Source organism: Engystomops pustulosus, chromosome 7 (assembly GCF_040894005.1).
Source record: "Engystomops pustulosus chromosome 7, aEngPut4.maternal, whole genome shotgun sequence".
Taxonomy (NCBI): domain Eukaryota; kingdom Metazoa; phylum Chordata; class Amphibia; order Anura; family Leptodactylidae; genus Engystomops; species Engystomops pustulosus.
Window position 1 is genome coordinate 31,728,576 of NC_092417.1, and position 20,899 is coordinate 31,749,474.

General features: G+C 42.0%; 1 protein-coding gene and 1 long non-coding RNA gene across 2 annotated transcripts in view; both read left to right on the top strand.

Moving 5' to 3' along the window:
- Nucleotides 1–2,214: 2,214 nt before the first annotated feature.
- Nucleotides 2,215–5,381, top strand: CHAC1 (ChaC glutathione specific gamma-glutamylcyclotransferase 1). The gene is made up of 3 exons (XM_072115349.1): nt 2,215–2,448; nt 2,996–3,031; nt 3,506–5,381. Exons 1-3 carry the CDS (start codon nt 2,257–2,259, stop codon nt 3,911–3,913), a joined length of 636 nt encoding a protein of 211 aa, XP_071971450.1. The 5' UTR covers nt 2,215–2,256; the 3' UTR covers nt 3,914–5,381.
- Nucleotides 5,382–6,689: 1,308 nt separating this feature from the next.
- LOC140069531 (uncharacterized) overlaps nt 6,690–20,899 on the top strand; it is a 31,623-nt gene continuing 17,413 nt past the window's right edge. Inside the window, exons 1-2 of the long non-coding RNA XR_011848798.1 lie at nt 6,690–6,789; nt 8,067–8,132. This is a non-coding gene — a long non-coding RNA (uncharacterized lncRNA). The remainder of the gene's footprint in view (nt 6,790–8,066; nt 8,133–20,899) is intronic.

Sequence of the window (20,899 nt, forward strand, 5' to 3'; positions counted from 1 at the left end):
GGGCCCATCAGCTTCTAGTTACGCCATTGGGTACAAGCCCTGATAAATATTTCCCATAGAGATTGTGTTTATGTAAATGTGCTAAAGATAAGAATTTTATGATCAATTTGGTTTATCTTGAAAGGGAGATTTGAGACACTTAAGCACCCACAACTTTTGTGTTGGAGATAAAGGGACAAAAAGTGTGACCATGCCCACTGTCTCGCCTCATATCCCACCCACAAGTGTTGCCACACAGTATAATATTCTCTCATTGTGCCCCCTTTTCTCCTTGTGCCGCCCTTCTCTGTTCCCACTTTCATTGTGCACCCCTATTCCTCTCCAGAAGATGCTGGCTAGAAGGGCAGAACCCAAAATTGCCTCACTGTTCCCGGAAGGATTTGGAGATATGGTTTAGTGTCCCAAATCTCACCACAGAGCTGTCAGGACACGCACAGGCGCTGTGGGCACCAAAGATCAGTCTGATACTATTTATCAGACCCTTCTCTAGGGAGGTATAACTGTTTGATTGTATTTTAACCACAGACAGCGCTCATGTGGTGAATTATGGGAATGTTAATCTCCGGTTCATGCTTTCACACCCAGGTTTAAAAACTGGAGACTGGTGGAGTTAACCTTTTCTGTGAAGTCAAAATGTTGCTAATTCCATATTTAGCTAACTTTTGAAGCCCGAATGGTAGAGTAAGGGCCTGATAGATATTCCCCATTGTGTCCTGCCACACTGCAAAAAGTGCTTCATGGGATATGACAAAGAGCTCAAGTAGATGACTTGGCCTTCAAATTCCTGAGATCTCATTCCAATTTAGCGCCTGTGGAATCTGCTGGAAAAACAGGTCTGGTCAATGGAGGTCACAGGTCAAAACTTATACAACACATAGAACTGCTGATAACACCTTGGTGCCAGATACCACATGACACCCTCTGAGGCAGCGCCAGACTGGGAAAAGCTTATGTACTACTAGAGGACTTATGAGGTCCCTGCCCTGACAGGTCAAAATTAGGTCAAAAACCTGAAATTGGGTGGTTAATACTATGACTCATCTGCACCCCCTTCCACAGCTTTAACCTTGAAAGGGTTGAAATCCATGGATGAAAAGGGGTGAAACCTGAGGGTAAAATAACAGCGCCGCACCTTTTGTACATGGTATCAGGCTGTGATCTACATCCATCTCCATTAATGCAGCAGCGGCATGCAGCTATTTCAGCCCGGGCGTCCCTGACCTCAGGTTGGTTCCATGCATTCCTAATGCTGCCATGTTACAATATCCTATAGCTGGATTGTAGCTGGACTTGGAGCTCTCTGATGCACTGTAATAGTGCATAGTCCCTCCCAACCCTGTGCTCTGAGTAGGAGCTGCTGTACTTCTGGTTAGATTGTACAGCAGGATGATGGGCTGGGGAGCAGCTTGAATGCACAGCATTGTGAGGACATCCCCTTAGTGATCCAAGTCCAGCTACAAACCTGTAATATTAATGCATTGATGTATTATATCTCTTGTGGTAGGACATTTGCAGTGACATTGTTGGTTGAAATGTGCTCACACATTGGTGAGGGGGTAAGTTAATGAATCCGGCAAATCAGTTTTTTGGTGCACTAGGGGTGTGGCCAGATTTACCGCTTCACTAGGTTTTTTTTCTATGCCATTTCTCTACAGGTCACTTATCATATGATGGAGCGGTCTTGATAAAGCGTTACATGTGAATTGCACCTTCCATTTGCACTTTTCTCATGTGTAAAACTGTACAAGAGCCAGTGCACTAACCCCACAGCCCCGCCCATGGGGCACCGAAATGCTCATTTGCATAAAATATAAAATACATTTTTTTAATTTTTGCATTCAGCTGACAAACATGTTAAAGCTGCAGGGCCCTTTCCTTGTATGTTCTTAGATGGCAGCAATGAGGGGGTTAAGCATACAGTATATGGTATCACACAGTCTATACATTGTGCAGCTCTCGCCTGATGCAATCCTCCTCCTGCTTTGCTCTATGAGCGGCCGGAGCTGAAACCTTCTCAGGCGGTTGCATCATTCTTACAGCAGCGAGAGAGGGCGGGGCCGGCCGAGTGAAAAACACAGATTCCCACCAATCCCGCCAGAGCAGAATGGATCTATGGGCGTGGTTTCTAAATAACAACACGACGCGATTGGCTACAGAGCGGTCGGGCCCGCTGGGTGGGCGTGTCTCAGAGCCGGCATGTGTATATATGTATGTGCGGCTTGCATCAGCACCAGCACTACCCAATTCTCAGCCTCAATGCCCGACTACCACCCCAGCACTGCCATGGAGGACACCCCCTTCCATCAGAAGTCCCTCTGGATATTCGGATATGGCTCCCTCGTATGGAGACCCGATTTTCAATTTAGTGCCAGCAAAGTTGGTTTTATCCCTGGATACAGCCGCAAGTTCTGGCAGGGAGACACCTTCCATAGGGGAAGCCCAGAAATGGTGAGCATCAGGGGGTGCACAGCTGTATACTATATGTGCTATAGGATGTCTAGTATATATACGTGTAATGTATGGATATGGTAATCATGGGAAAGGTCATAGAGGTGTATATATAGTATGTGAGGGAGAGGATACAGATGAGTATAATGTATAGGCATAGTAATTATGGGAGTGCATATAGTACAATGTACAGATCTAGTCTATATGGTATGTCATATATATCATATTTAACTTCATATAATGTGTAATATATATATACATTATATAATATGTGTGTATATGTATTACACATTATATTAAGTTAAATATATATATACTATGCAGAGATATAGATATATAAATGGCACAGTATATAAATGTGTGTGTGTGTGTGTATATAATATAAAATATAGATATGCTAAAATGTACAATATATGATAATAAATAATATGCATAATATTATTATATACAGTACAACAGTTTATAATTTGATAGGGAATAAAATATAGGAGATAACATACAATATAATACCCAGTGGTCTCATCATATTCCTCTTTTCCATTTGCAGCCCGGCCGAGTGGTAACATTACAAGAAGATTTTGAGGTGAGTTGATTTCTGTGATTGTATTAACATTCAGAAATGTTATAATTTATAGATCATTTACCTGGGACCCAATAACCTAAAACCAAAATGCTAAATTTGGTAGAAAAGCTCCCGATACTGGTGTCTTGTTATGTGACAGAAGGGTTTTAGGACCCTCTTCAAGCTCTGGGGCCTGTGATGGGGACCCCCATCATCCCTATATAACACGGCACAAATATCTATCATTTATTACATTATATGAATCTGTCATTGCTGTTATTGCCCTGGTAGTCTTCCCTTCTTAGACAAAGGCACATCCCATAGATTTAGGCTTGAGCTTGTGCCAAAAGATCACAATCTCACACTACATTGGCCTTAATGATAGTAAATTTGATGTAAGGTGTGTATATATATATATATATATATATATATATATATATATATATATGTATATAAATCCGATCTATAACTCCATATCTATGTTCTTTCTTCCAGGAATCCACGTGGGGCATCGCTTATGAAGTACGTGGTGATCAAATTGAATCCTCCCTCGAGTATCTGAACATACGAGAGTCAGTTCTTGGAGGCTACATAACAAAGCTGGTCAAGTTCTTCCCTCAAGATGAAGGAGAAGAGGGAGTACTTCCGGTTCTAGTCTATATCGCCACCCCGCAGAATCCGGGTTATTTGGGACCGGCCCCTGAGGAAGAGATTGCAGCTCAGATCGTAGTCTCCAGCGGTCGGGCAGGACACAATATCGAATATCTGCTACGACTAGCGAACTTTATGCACAGTTTCTGTCCGGAAGCGGAGGACAAGCACTTGTTCTCCATAGAGGAGGCGTTGATAGCCATCCTGCCGTGCCTGTACAGTACTGATGACCCGGTTACAGTGTTCTGTTAGCACTGACTACACTGCATAGAAGGCACTTTATCACATGAATATTTCTACGTTGGCATCGCTTCATATCGACAAGGTGGAAGAACTCTATGATGTTGCTCCTCATCTTTCGTTGCTGACCACCTATGGACATTGTACAATAGGTCCAAAATTTTGCAGTAATGTGTAACCACTACAAAGTATGAGAGAACGAAACTAAATGACACGTACAAACATACACCCTGTAGGCCAGTCATATGACCAATGGAGATAGCGGAGGACAAACCTCGGCTATCTTCACCCGTCCCATAAGATTATAATTGTAGAGGCAACTGTTCCTTCATTTCGTTCCTCATTATCCGTGGATCTCCCAATCATCACCATCTTATGGATAGATGATTAGTGTTGAATATAGGACAACCCCTTTAACCTAACTCTCCATTGATTTAATAATTTGATAAAGAAGGAATACAGCGGTGCCAACCTAAAGTCACCTGAGACGTGACAAGTGTTCAACACCAGTAGGACGTGACTAATCCCTAGTATGACCGTCCTCCGTGTTACTAAATGTTTACTATGAGGATGCTCGTAATTGTAAATTTGGTACCAGTATGTAATTTACATTCCTTTATCCTCTGCCTATAGCAATTGTACCACGTTTTAGACTATAAATTCTTGGAACTCCGCCTAGACGTGAAATTGTGAACCTGTAGCATATACACACCTAGTTCATGAGTGTTATACTGTGCTGTTAGGTCTATATACTGTATGTGTTGTACTGGTACTGTATCCATTGTACCGATACTGTATCTGCTGTACCGGTACTGTATCCGCTATACTAGTACTGTATCCGTTGTGCTGGTATTGTATCCATTGTACTAGTACTGTATCTTCCGCACCGTATGCGTTGTACTAGTACTGTATCTGCCGTACGGTATAGTACTGTATTTGTTACACTAGTACTGTATACGTTACACTAGTACAATATACCTTGTGCTAGTACTGTATCTGTTACACTAGTACGGTATCTATTATACTGGTACTGTATCTGCCACACCGTATACATTGTACTAGTACTGTATTAGTTATACTAGTGCTGTATACTTTGTACTAGTACTGTATCTGTTACACCAATGATGTATACCTTGTACTAATACTGTATCTGTTACACCAGTACTGTATACATTGTGTATACTGTGCCATTTTGATTTCATCAATGAACAAACCAAAAGTGTAATGCCCTGCCATTTATTTTATTTTCTGCTGCTACTTACCTCTGGAAGGGATACTATCTGCTGCACTGATCCCTTTAAGATGGTAACTTCCAGGGTCAAGTTAACAGGAGAAGTTTTTGCTGCTAAAAGTCTTTCATACTGGATCAGTAGATGGACCTCAATGTCTGTAATGGCCGGAATGGTTCCTTGTGTATTATGTATGTTACCTGCCAAAATGTTTAACCCAACACTTTTTATTACATTTATTTTTGCTATGATTTCCGTTGTCGTGTCATTACTATCGCTTGCGTTCACTCTGTGTTATGTGTAGACCTGCTACGAAGGAGCTTCAAGGTGATATTTGCTTGCCTTTAATCATGCCATATATATAGGATATTTCATATACTACAGTAATAAAATATCTACACTGACAGATCCCTGTGACTGTGGTGAATTTATAGGCACCCCCCCCCCCAGGACCACCCCTTTTCTTATGTAAAACTATGACATATGGATAACACAGGACAAGGTGGCCCCTGTTCAACACTTTCCCATCTTGTAAACTCACCACATCCATGTCATGATCCATCCGTAACACCATCATCTCATTATGAAAAATGTAAGGTCCCATACCAAATTTTAGCAAAGTCAGCAATATCTGTTCCCATTCAAAATATGCTTGGCCAAGCTGTGTGTGCTTGTTTTTAGGGAGGGTGGATCAAAAGAAATAGCTGATCATCTTTTACATGACAACATGTAACTTTTTGACGGTATTAGCCCAATCAACAAATAGATTTTTGAAATAGATGTATTACGGTGACCCCAAACAAAATTATTTCTGGGGGTCCTCCAATGCATAGATCCCCTCTGAATGGTAGAGCAAGAAGTCTATTGCTTCCTGCTTTGCCATTCATTTAAACTATATTGGAATCCTTGGGATGTTAGTGTGGGACCCCCTTGCAATCTCCAGGACCCATAGCAGTTGTGAGTGTGATTTTTTTTATAAATATATTTTTCTTGTTCTTTAAGGGTGATGAACGCATGTTTTGAACCCGTTTTTGGCCCGTTTTTAAGCAGTCCGTCAAAAAACGCATGCATTTTTGACTAGTTTGAATTAAGATAATTGGTCAAACCTGTCAAAAACTGATGCATTTTCAAAAAATTCTATGTGTTTTTTGACGGACTGCTTAAAAACGGGCCAAAAACATGTTCAAAACGCCACTTGTGGCATCACCCTAAGGGTGCCATCATATGATTACGCTTTGACTCAGTTTAAAAAAGGAATCAAAGTGCCCGGGGTTGAGCCACTGCTGATCGGATATGCCTTTCTATGGGAACACGTACGATTGGTAACACCGGGGGCCGGTTGCTGATTGCATGCGTTTGCTTAGAAACGAATATGCGATCAGCCATGTCCCACCCCTGTACACTTTGGGGGAGATTTATCATCAAGTTTCTGAGGTAAAACTGTTCTAGTTGCCCATGGAAACCAATCAGCGCTCAGCTTTAATTTTATAAACCGCTGTGGGAAAATGAAAGCTGAGCTCTGATTGGTTGCCATGGGCAACTAGAACAGATCTGCTCTAAGAGACTTGTGATAAATCTCTCCGTTGATTCTGTTTCAATACGGAGTCAAAGCCAATCGTGTGAAGGCACCAATAGGGTTTTTTAGAGCCCCTCCCTCAGGTACATTTATCTGATCCCAGCACAAAAAAACATGGATAATATACACAGAAAAGAGCCGGATGTTGCTGATTCTCAAGTGTTCTCCACTGATCTTCACGAGCCGTCCTACGGATAGGTCATTAATATCAGTATGGTAGGAGACTCCTGTAAAGCATGCTGCACACTAATAAGAATAATGTACAAAACATCTCAGAGTCCATTTTCAGGAGTGTATATTGCCTGATTTGCTTTAAAAAAGATTTTTCCCACTATTTATCCAGTACTCCACTCACTTCTGTGGGTCTGTAGGAGATAGCTGTAGTGAAACTCCAAAAGAACTTGGGTCATTCATACAGAACATTCAGGTTCTGCACAACATGTTCTCCTGGTAGCCAGGGGTCTTAGTGGTAGAGTAAGTAGACCCTTTTCTTTGGAGACAAGATAAATGGACATAGTGGGAAAATCCAAAAGCAGCCACTTTAAAGAAAGTCTACCATCAAAATCCATCATGATAAACCAGGGACATTACTCATAGATCCAGGCACCGTGACTGTGGTAATAATCTTATGTTTGTTATCCATGACCTCCTTCCTTCTAACATCAATTTGTAACATTATGCTAATGAGCCTCATGGGCTCTGAGAACATTACCAGAGCCCCTCCATGCTGTAGCTCCACAATCTGTTATATTATCTACCCCAGCTCTCTCAGCACACACAGAAGGACTGTGAAAATACCTCTAGAATCCCTTCAGGGTCATTAGCATAATTTAAAAAGTTGATTTTAGAAGGGAGAAGGCCATGGATGATAAATATAATATGATTACAACAGTCACAGTGCCTGGATCTATGAGTAATGTCCCTGGTTTATCATGATGGATTTTGGGGATAGATTTCCTGTCATATCAGGGCTTATGGTATAATACAGGGGAGAATCTTCCCTTGTGGCCCCCAAGGTAATGGATTCTAGCGCAGGTATTTGCAGTGAATGGAATCTTTGACATTTATATACCAAGAACTCTATGAACCTACGATGTACAGAGGTGTAACCTGAAACTGCTGGGCCCCAATCCAAATCCTGGGCCAAGGGACCGTATATACTGTACTATATATGCTTCATAGTACCGGCCTCCTGTATGAGGGTGCGGACTGATCCTAAATGTGACCACACCGGTTCCCACCCCCGTATGTTACACCTCCGGAGATACTTTGCTCATGGATTCTGTGGTAATGCAAATTCTCACCTGTTTTTTAATCTGCCCTAAAAGTTTGTTTTCTCACAACTCTGTATTTTTATCAGATAACAGAAAAATAGTGTTTTGCATTCCTGCAGTCGCGACCGTGTCAGCAGATATAGACATGTATGGTATGTATCACTCACCTCACAGATACTTATTTCAACCTCTTCTTAAGGACACAGCGATTGTTTTCTATGTGTTTACTGCATACAGAGACCTTGACTTACCTGCCATATATGGGGTAACTCCCTATAGCAGACTTTTCAGTTTGATGGACACACCAATAATGCAAGCACTGTTCTAGATTCCTCCATATTCTATGTATGGAATAGAGAGTTTATTATCTCAGTGACATCACTGTGTGTATTATCTCTGTACTGTGACATCACTGTGTATTATCCCTGCACTGTGACATCACTGTGTGTATTATCTCTGTACTGTGACATCACTGTGTGTATTATCCCTGTACTGTGACATCACTGTGTGTATTACCCCTGTACTGTGACATCACTGTGTGTATTACCCCTGTACTGTGACATCACTGTGTGTATTATCCCTGTACTGTGACATCACTGTGTGTATTATCCCTGTACTATGACATCACTGTGTGTATTATCCCTGTACTGTGACATCACTGTATGTATTATCCCTGTACTGTGACATCACTGTGTGTATTACCCCTGTACTGTGACATCACTGTGTGTATTATCCCTGTACTGTGACATCACTGTGTGTATTATCCCTGTACTGTGACATCACTGTGTGTATTATCCCTGTACTGTGACATCACTGTGTGTATTATCCCTGTACTGTAACATCCCTGTGTGTATTATACCTGTACTGTGACATCACTGTGTGTATTATCCCTGAACTGTGACATCACTGTGTGTATTATCCCTGTACTGTGACATCACTGTGTGTATTATCCCTGTACTGTGACATCACTGTGTGTATTATCTCTGTACTGTGACATCACTGTGTGTATTATTCTTGTACTGTGACATCACTGTGTGTATTATCCCTGTACTATGACATCACTGTGTGTATTATCCCTGTACTGTGACATCACTGTGTGTATTATCCCTGTACTGTGACATCACTGTGTGTATTATCCCTGTACTGTGACATCACTGTGTGTGTTATCCCTGTACTGTGGCATCACTGTGTGTATTATCCCTGTACTGTGACATCACTGTGTGTATTATCCCTGTACAGTGATAACTCTGTGATACCTATACATGTGTCCTACATAATATAGGAGTTAGGGGGGCATAATCATTATTCACCTAGGGTAGAAATGCAGCAAATTTGTTCTAGTAAGAACTCAAAAATGCCGTAACAGAGAAGTGGATCAGATATTGGATCTACAGATTTGTACAGCACAACTTTGTTTCAGATTTTCCCAATTTAGTTACCATCCAGTATTATCACTTGGTGGCATCAACTTGACTTATAGTCAGGACAGTTATGTAAGGGTTAGGTAATGTGACAGCTATGTGACTGACATATATATATATATATTAATGGACGTCAGGCCACATTGTGTGAGTATGTGATTATATCATAACTGATGGATGGAGGAAGCGAGATACGTCTTATGCAATGTGTCACTAGGTTGGTATGGACTTGTCATGGTACCACCAACAATGGAGGAGATGGAGTTATGGGATTGTTCGGAGTTTGACTTGTTCCACCAGGATGGGTCAGACTCACAGATGGAGACTTGTTTCTGTATAACCGATCACCACTAATAGTCTGGAATTGATTAACAATGAGAATAGGGATATGGAAGGAGCCATGAAAGAAAAGGGTATGGAGGTAGCCATGAGAATAGAGGTATGGAGGTAGCCATGAGAATAGAGGTATGGAGGTAGCCATGAGAATAGAGGTATGGAGGTAGCCATGAGAATAGAGGTATGGAGGTAGCCATGAGAATAGAGGTATGGAGGTAGCCATGAGAATAGAGGTATGGAGGTAGCCATGAGATTAGGGATATGTGGGGAGCCATAAGAATAGGGGTATGGAGGTAGCCATGAGAATAGAGGTATGGAGGTAGCCATGAGAATAGAGGTATGGAGGTAGCCATGAGAATAGAGGTATGGAGGTAGCCATGAGAATAGAGGTATGGAGGTAGCCATGAGAATAGAGGTATGGAGGTAGCCATGAGATTAGGGATATGTGGGGAGCCATAAGAATAGGGGTATGGAGGTAGCCATGAGAATATAGGTACCCTGTTTCCCCTAAAATAAGACATCCCCCAAAAATAAGACCTAGTACAATTTTGTTCAATCTTAGAAATATAAGGCCTCCCCTGAAAATAAGACCTAGTGGCAGACATTGCTACATCTCCCCCCAAGCCGTACATTAGTATTTGTAGATTTTTTAGATGCTGCAATAGGTTGTGACATGGGTGAAGAATTGCAGAATAAAATTACTGACTGTTGCAGGACCAATAAGCTACAAGCAACTACTGGACATGAAGTGGTCATTTAAAGAAGGTACTATTGCTAAATATGAGAGGTTAGGGCCAAATATTCCAATAATTCAGAGTTTGGAGAGCTATAAGGATGTTTTAGAAGTTGATTATTTGTTCACCAATAAATGTAAATTCTTCTTCATGGACAAATAAGACATCCCCTGAAAATAAGACCTAGTGCCTCTTAAGGAGCAAAAATTAATATAAGACACTGTCTTATTTTCGGGGAAACAGGGTATGGAGGTAGCCATGAGAATAGAGGTATGGAGGTAGCCATGAGAATAGAGGTATGGAGGTAGCCATGAGAATAGAGGTATGGAGGTAGCCATGAGAATAGAGGTATGGAGGTAGCCATGAGAATAGAGGTATGGAGGTAGCCATGAGAATAGAGGTATGGAGGTAGCCATGAGAATAGAGGTATGGAGGTAGCCATGAGAATAGGAGTATAATGGAAGCCTGGAGAATAGGGGTATGTGGGGAGCCATGAGAATAGAGTTATGGTGGGAGCCATGAGAATAGGAGTATAATGGAAGCCTGGAGAATAGGGATATGTGGGGAGCCATGAGATTAGGGATATGGATGGAGTCAGGAGAATAGAAGACTAGAGGGAGCCAAGAGAATAGGAGTAAGGAGGGAGCTATGAGAATTAAAGTATAGTGGAAGCCATGGGTATGGGTGGGTATGGGGGGGGGGGGGCATGAGAATATGACATGCATGGAAAAAAGAAAAAACGGCATAGCTGATGGACAAATGGACATCAGCCGTGATAAGGTCAGGCGCTAGACCAGAAGAAACAATGTGCTTTTCTAGTAAGGGAAACTCCATATGAAAGGATCCACCAGCATGACTAAGTTAAATAGGAAATAGTAATAATAATAGTAAATCTTTATTCCATGCGATTAAAAGCAAAGAATGATAGTAGGGACGTGGCTGCCGCGTTTCTGACATATAACGTCCTTAGTGGGATAAACTTTACCTTTTTTCTGATCACAATCCCTACATTCACAGTATTTGATGGTATGGGAGATACATCGACGACTGTCTGTAAATCTGGCAGGGTCCTGTCACCGATGAGCTTTCCTTGAACATTGTACTTACCAGCAGGATATTACGGACATGTCCTTCTTAGATCTTCATCTTCATTCAGACTTGATCAGTGGACAAGTAGTCGCGTCACTTTATCGTAAATCATCTGCGGCCAACACAATTCTATGCGAAGATAGTTTCCACTCCAGACCTGTCACCAAAAACCTACCTATAGGAGAAAATGTAAGTGATAAAAGAGCCCACACCACTCCTGAACAATACAAACATCAACAACATCAAATTGACACAAGTCCTTGACATGGGGGGAACTCCCAGCCCAATTTACATAGAGCTAAACAAATAGTTTCCACCAAGAGTAGACAGAATTATCTCTACTAAACTAGCAGTACTGCTAGAAATACTGAATCTAAAGAACCTACCATACTGAATATCAACAAATTACATCCATTATTAAAAAATATCTTCCAATACTCACTCAAGAAGCTATCACTGCCACCATATTAGACCCTGGTTGTAGACTCAGTGCGGGAAGTGCCACTTCCATTGTTAATCCCGTTTCTTCCAATAGATGTGGTTTATGTTACTGCATCCTACTACATTCACATCTATAGGTCGGTCTTTTCCCATTAAAAATTTTTTTTTAACTGCAATACTACTCATGTAGTGTATCTGATCACTTGTCAAACGTGCAAAAAAATGCAAAATGCAAAATGATGGTTACACGATCAGAATCATGACGAAAAGAATAATGGAACAGTATAATGGGGCCACACAAACATCTTTCTAGTATTTCGAAACATTTCCGAGATATCCATTCGGCGGCACACGTGGCGTTTTGAACCCATTTTTGGGCCGTTTTTAAACAGCCCGTTAAAAAACGCATGTGTTTAAAAAATGCATGCGTTTTTTGAAAACGCATCAGTTTTTGACCGGTTTTACCAATTGTCTTAATTAAAACGAGTCAAAAACGTATGCGTTATTTAACGGACTGCTTAAAAACAAGCCATAGAACGTGTTAACACTCCCACCATGGGAGGGGGTTGCAGGAAACTCCTCCTAACACTTGAGGACTATTGGATCTTCACCTTAAGGCCTCATTCATATGGCCACAATGGGGCCGTGATCTGGACACATGGTTTGTGGAGGGGTTCATTTTATAGGTAGAACTAAGAGTAAGAGTGTAAACACAAATTGTTGTTGATTAAATTGTCATGCTGCTGGTAATGCAAAGAAATGTCATGGTATTCCTCTGCCTGACACTTGATATTGACAACTTATAATGCTTATGTTGTATCATCTCTGAGTCTGGCGCTGTGGCCATGGAGGTCATGTGTCAACAATGGCAAGCGACTAGTGAGAAAGCAGGAAAGAGTCAGAATGATTTGATCATTGTAAGTGATTTCTGTTGTCAGGGCCGGCGCAAGCACTGAGCATACATGGACAAGTGGCCGGGGCCCAGAGCTGCTGGGGGGCCCACATAAGGCTGTACATAAGGATTCCATGGGGGGGTGAGGGGGCTGTATATAAAATAACCATGAGGGGACTCTTTGGGTTGATAAACTAGGGAATATTTTATGGAACAGGAGACCGTTTCAGTTTCTGAATTGTTAATGCTGCCATGTGAGTTCACTGCAAAGGGGCCCACTGGGGCTCTGTCGCCAAGTGGCCTACTGAAACCTGGAGCCGACCCTGTCTCTTGTTATACATGATGAGAATAGCTGCAGAAGCAATCAGTCAGGACGTAACCTGCGTCTCCTTGTCCACCATTTTAAATTTATCACAAAGCCCCCATATACCTTGTGCCGATTTAATACTGGTGTCCTCTCATGTGCTAGAATCTCCCAGATTCTGGATGTAAATGAACCCTCTGAACCCCATATATCTGCCCCCCTGACCAAAGCTTACTCTGCTGTAATCTTTGCGGTTTTCTGGAGAAATCATAATGACGGTCTAATTATAACTTGTTACATGAATTAGAAAAGGGAAGTCGAGGACTCTGAGTAGTTGGCAGGTTACTTTTCTGGAGAAACCGTTTCACCCATGAGTCACTGGGATTACTAGTTAAGTATTTTTTTTATTAGCAAGTAAACCAGTTTGTAAATTGCTCCTACAAGGGCAGGAGGCTGCCTGAGGCACCAAAACACCTCGTACTGGCCCTGCAAGAGTATAGACAGTTAACTTTTATGGCTCTTATAGTTGATATATTCATGGTTAGTAGGTAAAAGGCCTTAGGATAGTTCATCGGTATCACATCGGTAAGGGCCCGACATATCCAACTACATCATCTGGATCTCCTGATGGATCTGTACACAGTGTAAGAAAGAGACAGCGCCATATGCTGTGCAGTGGCTTTGCTGGTGTACTGCAGCTCAGCTGCTATTCAAGAGGATCAAGTGTGTAAAATGCCAAACCCTCCGGCTGGAGATCTAATTTCAGCATTAATTATACTCAGAAGTAGTAATCGTTAAATCTCTCACAAGGTGATATACTACCAGCGGTGGTCTGATAGCCGACCATCATCCCTTGAGAGATTGCCCTTGCAAGCCAGCAAGCCAGGTATACAGTGCCTTTAAAGACATGCATGATCCGCTGAAGAAGGGAAAGGACATTTGCAAATTTTCCCCATGTAAACAAGGTGGTCATATGTAACTTTATGACACCCGACCCCATATACAAGTGAGCCAACCATATACAAGTGATGGACAACTTTGTGGACATAGAGTGCCCAAAGTACAACCAAAACCCACTTATATGTTGGAAAGTGCCAACATGACAATTTAAGCAGCAACCTATTGATCCCTGCTGTATCACAGGTTTCAATCGTATTGGCGTCCTGAGGACACCAATACAATAGAAAGAAGATGGAGAAATTTGGATCGTAGTTTCCCTCCAGGGTACCATGAAACGGAACAATTAGGGTTCCCAAAGCAGGAGCTCCAACAATAATCCATCTCTATCCACACCTTCTTGTTCGTCTTGTAGCCCTGGAAGCCAAGGATGTTGCTTTAAAATGGCGCTGAGCATGGCACGTCCTGGGCTGTATTAGATAACAGGATGAAGCCTTGAGTCCTGTCTGGGAAACTCTGTGTTGGGGTGAAGGGCTCGGTGCCCACAGAAAGGGCTCTGAGTGCCCCCTGGCCATAGGTTCACCACCACTTTCATATACCCCAGAAGATTGCACATGGCACATGATTTCATTCATAGCTAAGCGTACGGTGACATGTTGCGTTTTCATTGCATTTTGAAACGCATCACAACAGCAGAGGAGAGGTGATTTGCCCAATTACATCACTGTTAACATCATGTTTACATTGAGTTTTGAAAACACAAATGTTAACAGTAATGTAATTGGGCAACTCACCTCTCATCAGCTGTTGTGATGCGTTTCAAAACACAATATAAACGCGACGTGTAGCCGCAACCTCAGGGTCCCAGGCATCATTGTTTGGGGATGGTCATAATAATGATACTCAACCCTGTACATGGCGGCTGTAGTAATGATAAAGCAGTCATATGATCTGGAGCAGGGACTAGGGTTATAACTAGGAAAATGGACAGGAGTGATATACCAGAGGAGAAAACATGGTCAAATTTGCATGGGTCAGTCAGCGCTCGCCCATTCTGGGCTTTGTAACAGAAACTTAGATTGAACCTTTTGGCTTCAAATCTGAGTATCATGTCAAGAGGAAACCATACAACACTTAACACCTGCCCAATACCAGAACTTTCAATCATGCTATGGGGTGTTTTTCAGGGGATAAATGGAGCAAAGTACAAACCCTGATCCAGAGTGTATTGGACCTCAGGCCAAATGTTCTTCTCCCAACAAGACAATGACCATAGACACACAGTCAGGACAACATGGGAGTGACCCAGCCAGTAGCCAGTGGAGAAACCATGAATGTCCCCCATCCAACCCGATAAAGCTTGAGTGCAACTTCAAAGAAAATTGCCTAAAAATCCCCAAATTCAGTGGTGCAATTCTTGTGCCATCACATTCTAGACTTGCCAGAGGTGCTTCAACAAAGTTCTAAGTAAAGTTTCTTAAAACGTTTCTCCATGTAATATCTGTGAATGCAATGTGAGTAAAAGTGAAAGTGTCCGATGACTGATATGATAACTGTGGTGGAGCGCGAAACTTTGGCTCCTCTCCAGGATTGTAGTAGCAGCCAGGAGTCAATTGCTCAATCCTAGAAAAATAGGAATGTCAGGGCTGAATCTATAAAAAGACGGTCACATTGGACAGTTGCTATACTGGTTGGTATAGATGTTATTACAGGAGTGGACTGTATTGACCGGGTCATGTAGAGTTATGGAGACGAGCAGCTGACAGACATGAGGACACCTTGGCACTATGCTCTTGCCCAGGAACTTTTTGTACATAAACCTTCTATCATCTGCCTGATGCCTTGTTGTTGTAAACAGGCGTCGTACCATCTGTCTCCTCGCGTCATACGTACTCTCCAGGAAGTACGATCTTGGCAGAGGAGACTCTTTACGATTTGCTTGGCGGGATCCCTGAACTTGTTCTTCTACTATTCTTGGAATCAGACAGTAGAACTAGATTAGAGGTGAAAGAGAAGACGATCAGTGCAGAGATTCATGTTAGTTCAGATTGATCTATGGCTGTTCTCTTACTCATTTCTGTTACACAACTGATAATATTACACTCGTTGCTTCCTCTAGGCAGATCTGTTGATTCATCACTTCTTAAATGATAGTTTTGGAAACAAGAAGTGGATTTTTCCTACCGGCATTACGGCCGTAAGCTGATGTAGCAATATAAAAGGTTCCATTACTACTTCCTTATGTGACGCCAACGTTATATTGTAGTAATCAGGCAGCGTAGTGTCCCATATGTCAACATTTTTTGATTCTGCAGAAAATGGTCTCAGTTGTTTGGTCTTTCTTGATGTACAGGAGACTACGACCAGCTCCGTTAGAGAGAAGCACAAAACAGATTCCAGTGTGTCACTATATATTTTATGAAAATTCGAAAGGATACATGGAGCAATGGATTATAATATAGGTGCTTTGGGTGGTAGCTCGGGGTCCAAGCCAGCTAGGCGGCCCATGGCCACCCAAACCACCCACCATATTTTAAAATGAGAAGGACCTTCCATGTTTTCTCCTCTCCTCAAACAGACCATCTCCTCATTCAGTTATCCCCCATTTTCACCCTCACCTCAATGTCAGCAGCCCTGTCATCTTCCACCTTTGCTCTCTTCACGTGAACACCAGGAGTCAGCTCTTCCTTCAGTGAGCAGATAGATAACTTAACCCCCCCCCCCCCTAATCAGTTCACACCACACACACACTTTAGCCTGATAAAATGGGGTTAAAAGTAGAGTGGAGTGACTGGCTGGCTGGGCCGAGGTTCCCTATTACATATTTAATAGGGAGCCGTTCAGGAACTAGAAGAGCCGACTCTTCTTAGTGAGTGGAGCCCAATGATCCACCTCACTAAGAAGAGCCGGACTTCCTATCACTACTGTGAGCATGACATCATTGCAGGTCTCTTAGCCTCAATGTAATATCCTCCTTTGGAGCGTAGGACCTCAATGATGTCATTTCTGGTCCTGCAGGGAAAAGCAGTTTGCTTTCTGCACACTTTTCATCATATTTTTGCCACGAATTGTGGCAAAAACTTGACAAAACTGGTCTAGTGAGCAAGGTTTTCTGCTGATATGCTGTTCATGCGATGCACATTATATCTAAACATCTCCACCAAGTACTCATCCCTAGGACATTGTTCCAGAAGTCTTGTGGTATATCCAGATCCAACTTTACAAACTTAGAAAAATTATTTCTCTGAGCACTGCATGATGTGACTGTTGATATTTTTCATTTTCTAGAAAGGATGCCTTGAATATTTCTCACTAGTAAATAATGTTACTCACTGTAGAATGTAGAATTGTTTGCGAATGGTCTTGAACCCCTCCAAGATTGTTTTCTTATTTTGACACTTCCGACCATTAAACTGCCAAAACTTGCACTTTTATAGAGGTGGTCCCACTTGCTGATGATCAACTAATAAGCTTTTCCAGTTCCATCCATCTACTGTATACTCGTAGGCACCGTAGTTGGGCAACCCAATAGTACTTGACCAAATTGTGTAACGATAGCCCCCCCCCCCCTCCTCCCATGTTTACTGACTAGTGTAACTAATCTGGATAGCCAATGTCTCTTATGTGCTCAGATAAAGTGTAATATGAAATCTTGGAGAGTATTGTAGGGGAATCGGAATAGTTAGGGTCTTAGTTATGGGAGTACAGGACACCCGACTTACAGACAACCCCTAGTTAAAGACGGACCCCTCTGCCCCCTGTGACCTCTGGTGAAGCTCTCTGGATGTTACTATAGTCCCAGACTGCAATGATCAGCTGTAAGGTGTCTGTAATGAAGCTTTATTGATAATCCTTGGTCCAATTACAGCAAAAAAAAATGTGAAACTCCAATTGTCACTGGGGCAAAGAAATTGTTGTCTGTAACTACAATAATAAAATATACAGTTTCGACTTACATACAAATTCAACTTAAGAACAAACCTATGGACCCTATCTTGTATGTAACCCGGGGATTGCCTGTATAGTCATTTTAACCACCACTATTCTACCAAAAACGGAAGTGAGTTTCAGCGATCCAGAAGTCCCCTTATTTCAGGACTAGGTAGGTAGTTTTATACAAACCAAAAAGATTCAAGGAGGGTGGACTTTATTTTTCTCATGACTGTGTTGGCGGCTTTTGATTTGTTTTTGATCTTTTTGTTAGTTTCTCTCTTCTCCACTTCCGCTCCAGCCATTGCAGGTAAACATAAGCGTCTTATAAGACAGGTTCTACCAGCCCATCATAATATAACGACTCGTCATAATCGCCCTGAACAGAAACCTCTGTGGAACATTGCACATGTCCGTAGTCACCAACCATCCATCTATCATGATTGTTTACTAACCGCCAGGCATTCCTATGGCTCTACATCTTGTGTTACGACATGATCTGTCGGTGATTCTCCAGGGCAAAAATGTTGACGACACCAGAAAATATATATCATCAGTTATACATTATTTTATAAGCATAAAAACCTAAAAAAAAAAAATGAAATGCTTTTTATTCATTACACATGTCCTACCACTGATTTAAAGGAAATATTTCATCAAAATCCATCCTGATAAACCAGGGACATTACTCATAGATCCAGGCACCGTGACTGTGGCATCTTCTTATATTTCTTATCCATGGCTCCCTTCCTTCTAAAATCAACTTTCAAAATTATACTAATGAGTCAGAAGGGCTCTGGGCGTGTTACAGAAGCCCCCTTGTGATCTGGATTCAAAGGCAGCATCAGGGAGCACACAGTTGGATGGGGAAGTGCTCCTGCATAGCCTGTGTAGCTACAGAATGGAAAAGCTCTGATAACAACCCCAGAGCCCTTCTGGCTCATTAGCGTAATTTTAAAAGTTGATGATAGAAGGAAGGAGGCCATGGATAACAAATATAAAAGGATTGCCACAGTCACGGTGCCTGGATCTATGAGTAAGTGTCCCTGGTTTTTCCATGCTTGATTTTGATTTTAGTTTACCTTCAAAGTGATTAAAAAACATCTCCCGAAAACAGCGCCACATCTGACCATGGGTAATGTGTGGTATTGCAGCTAAGTTCCATTATTTTCTATATAGCTGATCTGCAAGACCGGGACAAATCATGGTCAGGTGTGACACTGTTTTTGTAAGAAAGTGGCCATTTTGGGCCATGGACAACAAATATTAGAAGATGACCACAGTCACGGTGCCTGGGTCTATGAGTAAGTGTCCCTGGTTTATCAGGATGGATTGTGATGGTAGATTTTCTTTAAGATGGAATCAACTGAACCAGAAGAACAGCTCCATTCTCTGTGTAGTGGCCGAGTTGCGTAACTGCAGTCAACACCCCCTTCCCCAGTAGATGATAGCCAGTAACAGAACAGTTCTTCCAGTTTAATACTTTGTGTAGGCTCTGGTGCCTACAGCTGGGAGGAGTGGAGTTTCCCAAATTTTGGACTCGATCTGATATTGATGATCTGCATTATCAAAATCAATGAGCTGATAAGATTTTTTTAATATGTTTTTTTTTTACCTGTCTTTTACCTGAACAGCCTGTCTATAAAATGGCTGCAGATGGAGGGTCATGTGATCTCTATCTGTCCATGAACAATCGCCCTGCCAGGACCTTCATCATATATTCATGAATTCTATCATCAAGTCCTGGCAGGGCGTTTGTTTTTGGATCGATAAGATCACATGACCCTCCATCTGCGGCCATTTTATGGTCAGGAATCTGTCTAATGAGGTAAAAGACAGGAGGCTTCACTTTACATATCAAGAAAGTGGAGCAGAACTATTACTAGATGGATATTGGTGAAGTACATAACATGGACATGTATGTGAGTGACTGCTGCAGACAGTTAATGGCTTTCTTTGTTGTTGTTGGTTGGACAATCCCTTTTAATGAGGTGATCTAATACAGGGTAAGCTAGTAAGTTCTGGCAGCTCCTGTCCTGTGTAATGTGACAGAGCATATGATGGGGACATAGCGAGTCCCTGTCTGTCAGCTTCACTCAAACACAAAGTAGCTGAGAACACGGCGGCTGATGCCAAACATCTCAAACACGTTCTCACCCACGTGCCGGGCGCTGCCTGCAACCCTCTCGTCTCAGAGGTTCTGGGAAATGTATAGCAGAAATATATAAGCACCTGCCAGTCTCATCTTCTATAGGGATTCTACAGGACAATATTGTGTGGCCTCCCCCCGATATCCTATCATGTAATAAGAACCAAACTAGCTACTAATAGCATAAAAATAAGAACTAAAAAGAAACATGGCAGCAAAATAATGGATTTATGTTTACCGAGTACATGTTTTGCCTATGTCATGTAAGCTATGTCTCTATTAAAGGGGTTGGCCACTTTACCTCATGTTTTTTGTAATGTGTGTGTGTGTGGGGGGGGGGGGGGTGAGAAAATTTATCAATACACATCTAGTTATAGTTCTGCTCCGCTTTCTTGATATGTAAAGTGAAGCCTCCTGTCTTTTACCTCATCAGCCAGACATTCCTGACCATAAAATGGCTGCGGATGGAGGATCATGTGATCTCTGACCATGAAGAATCGCCCTGCCAGAGCCTTAATCTTATATTCATAAATACTATCTGCCGCCATTTTCTCCTGCTGTTGAGGTAAAAGACAGGAGGCTGCACTTTACATATCAAGAAAGTGGAGCAGAACTATTAAGTGTGATGCCACACGTGGCGTTTTGAACCCGTGTTTGGTCCGTTTTTAAGCAGTCCGTTAAAAAACGCATGCGTTTTTGACCAGTTTAAATTAAGATAATTGGTAA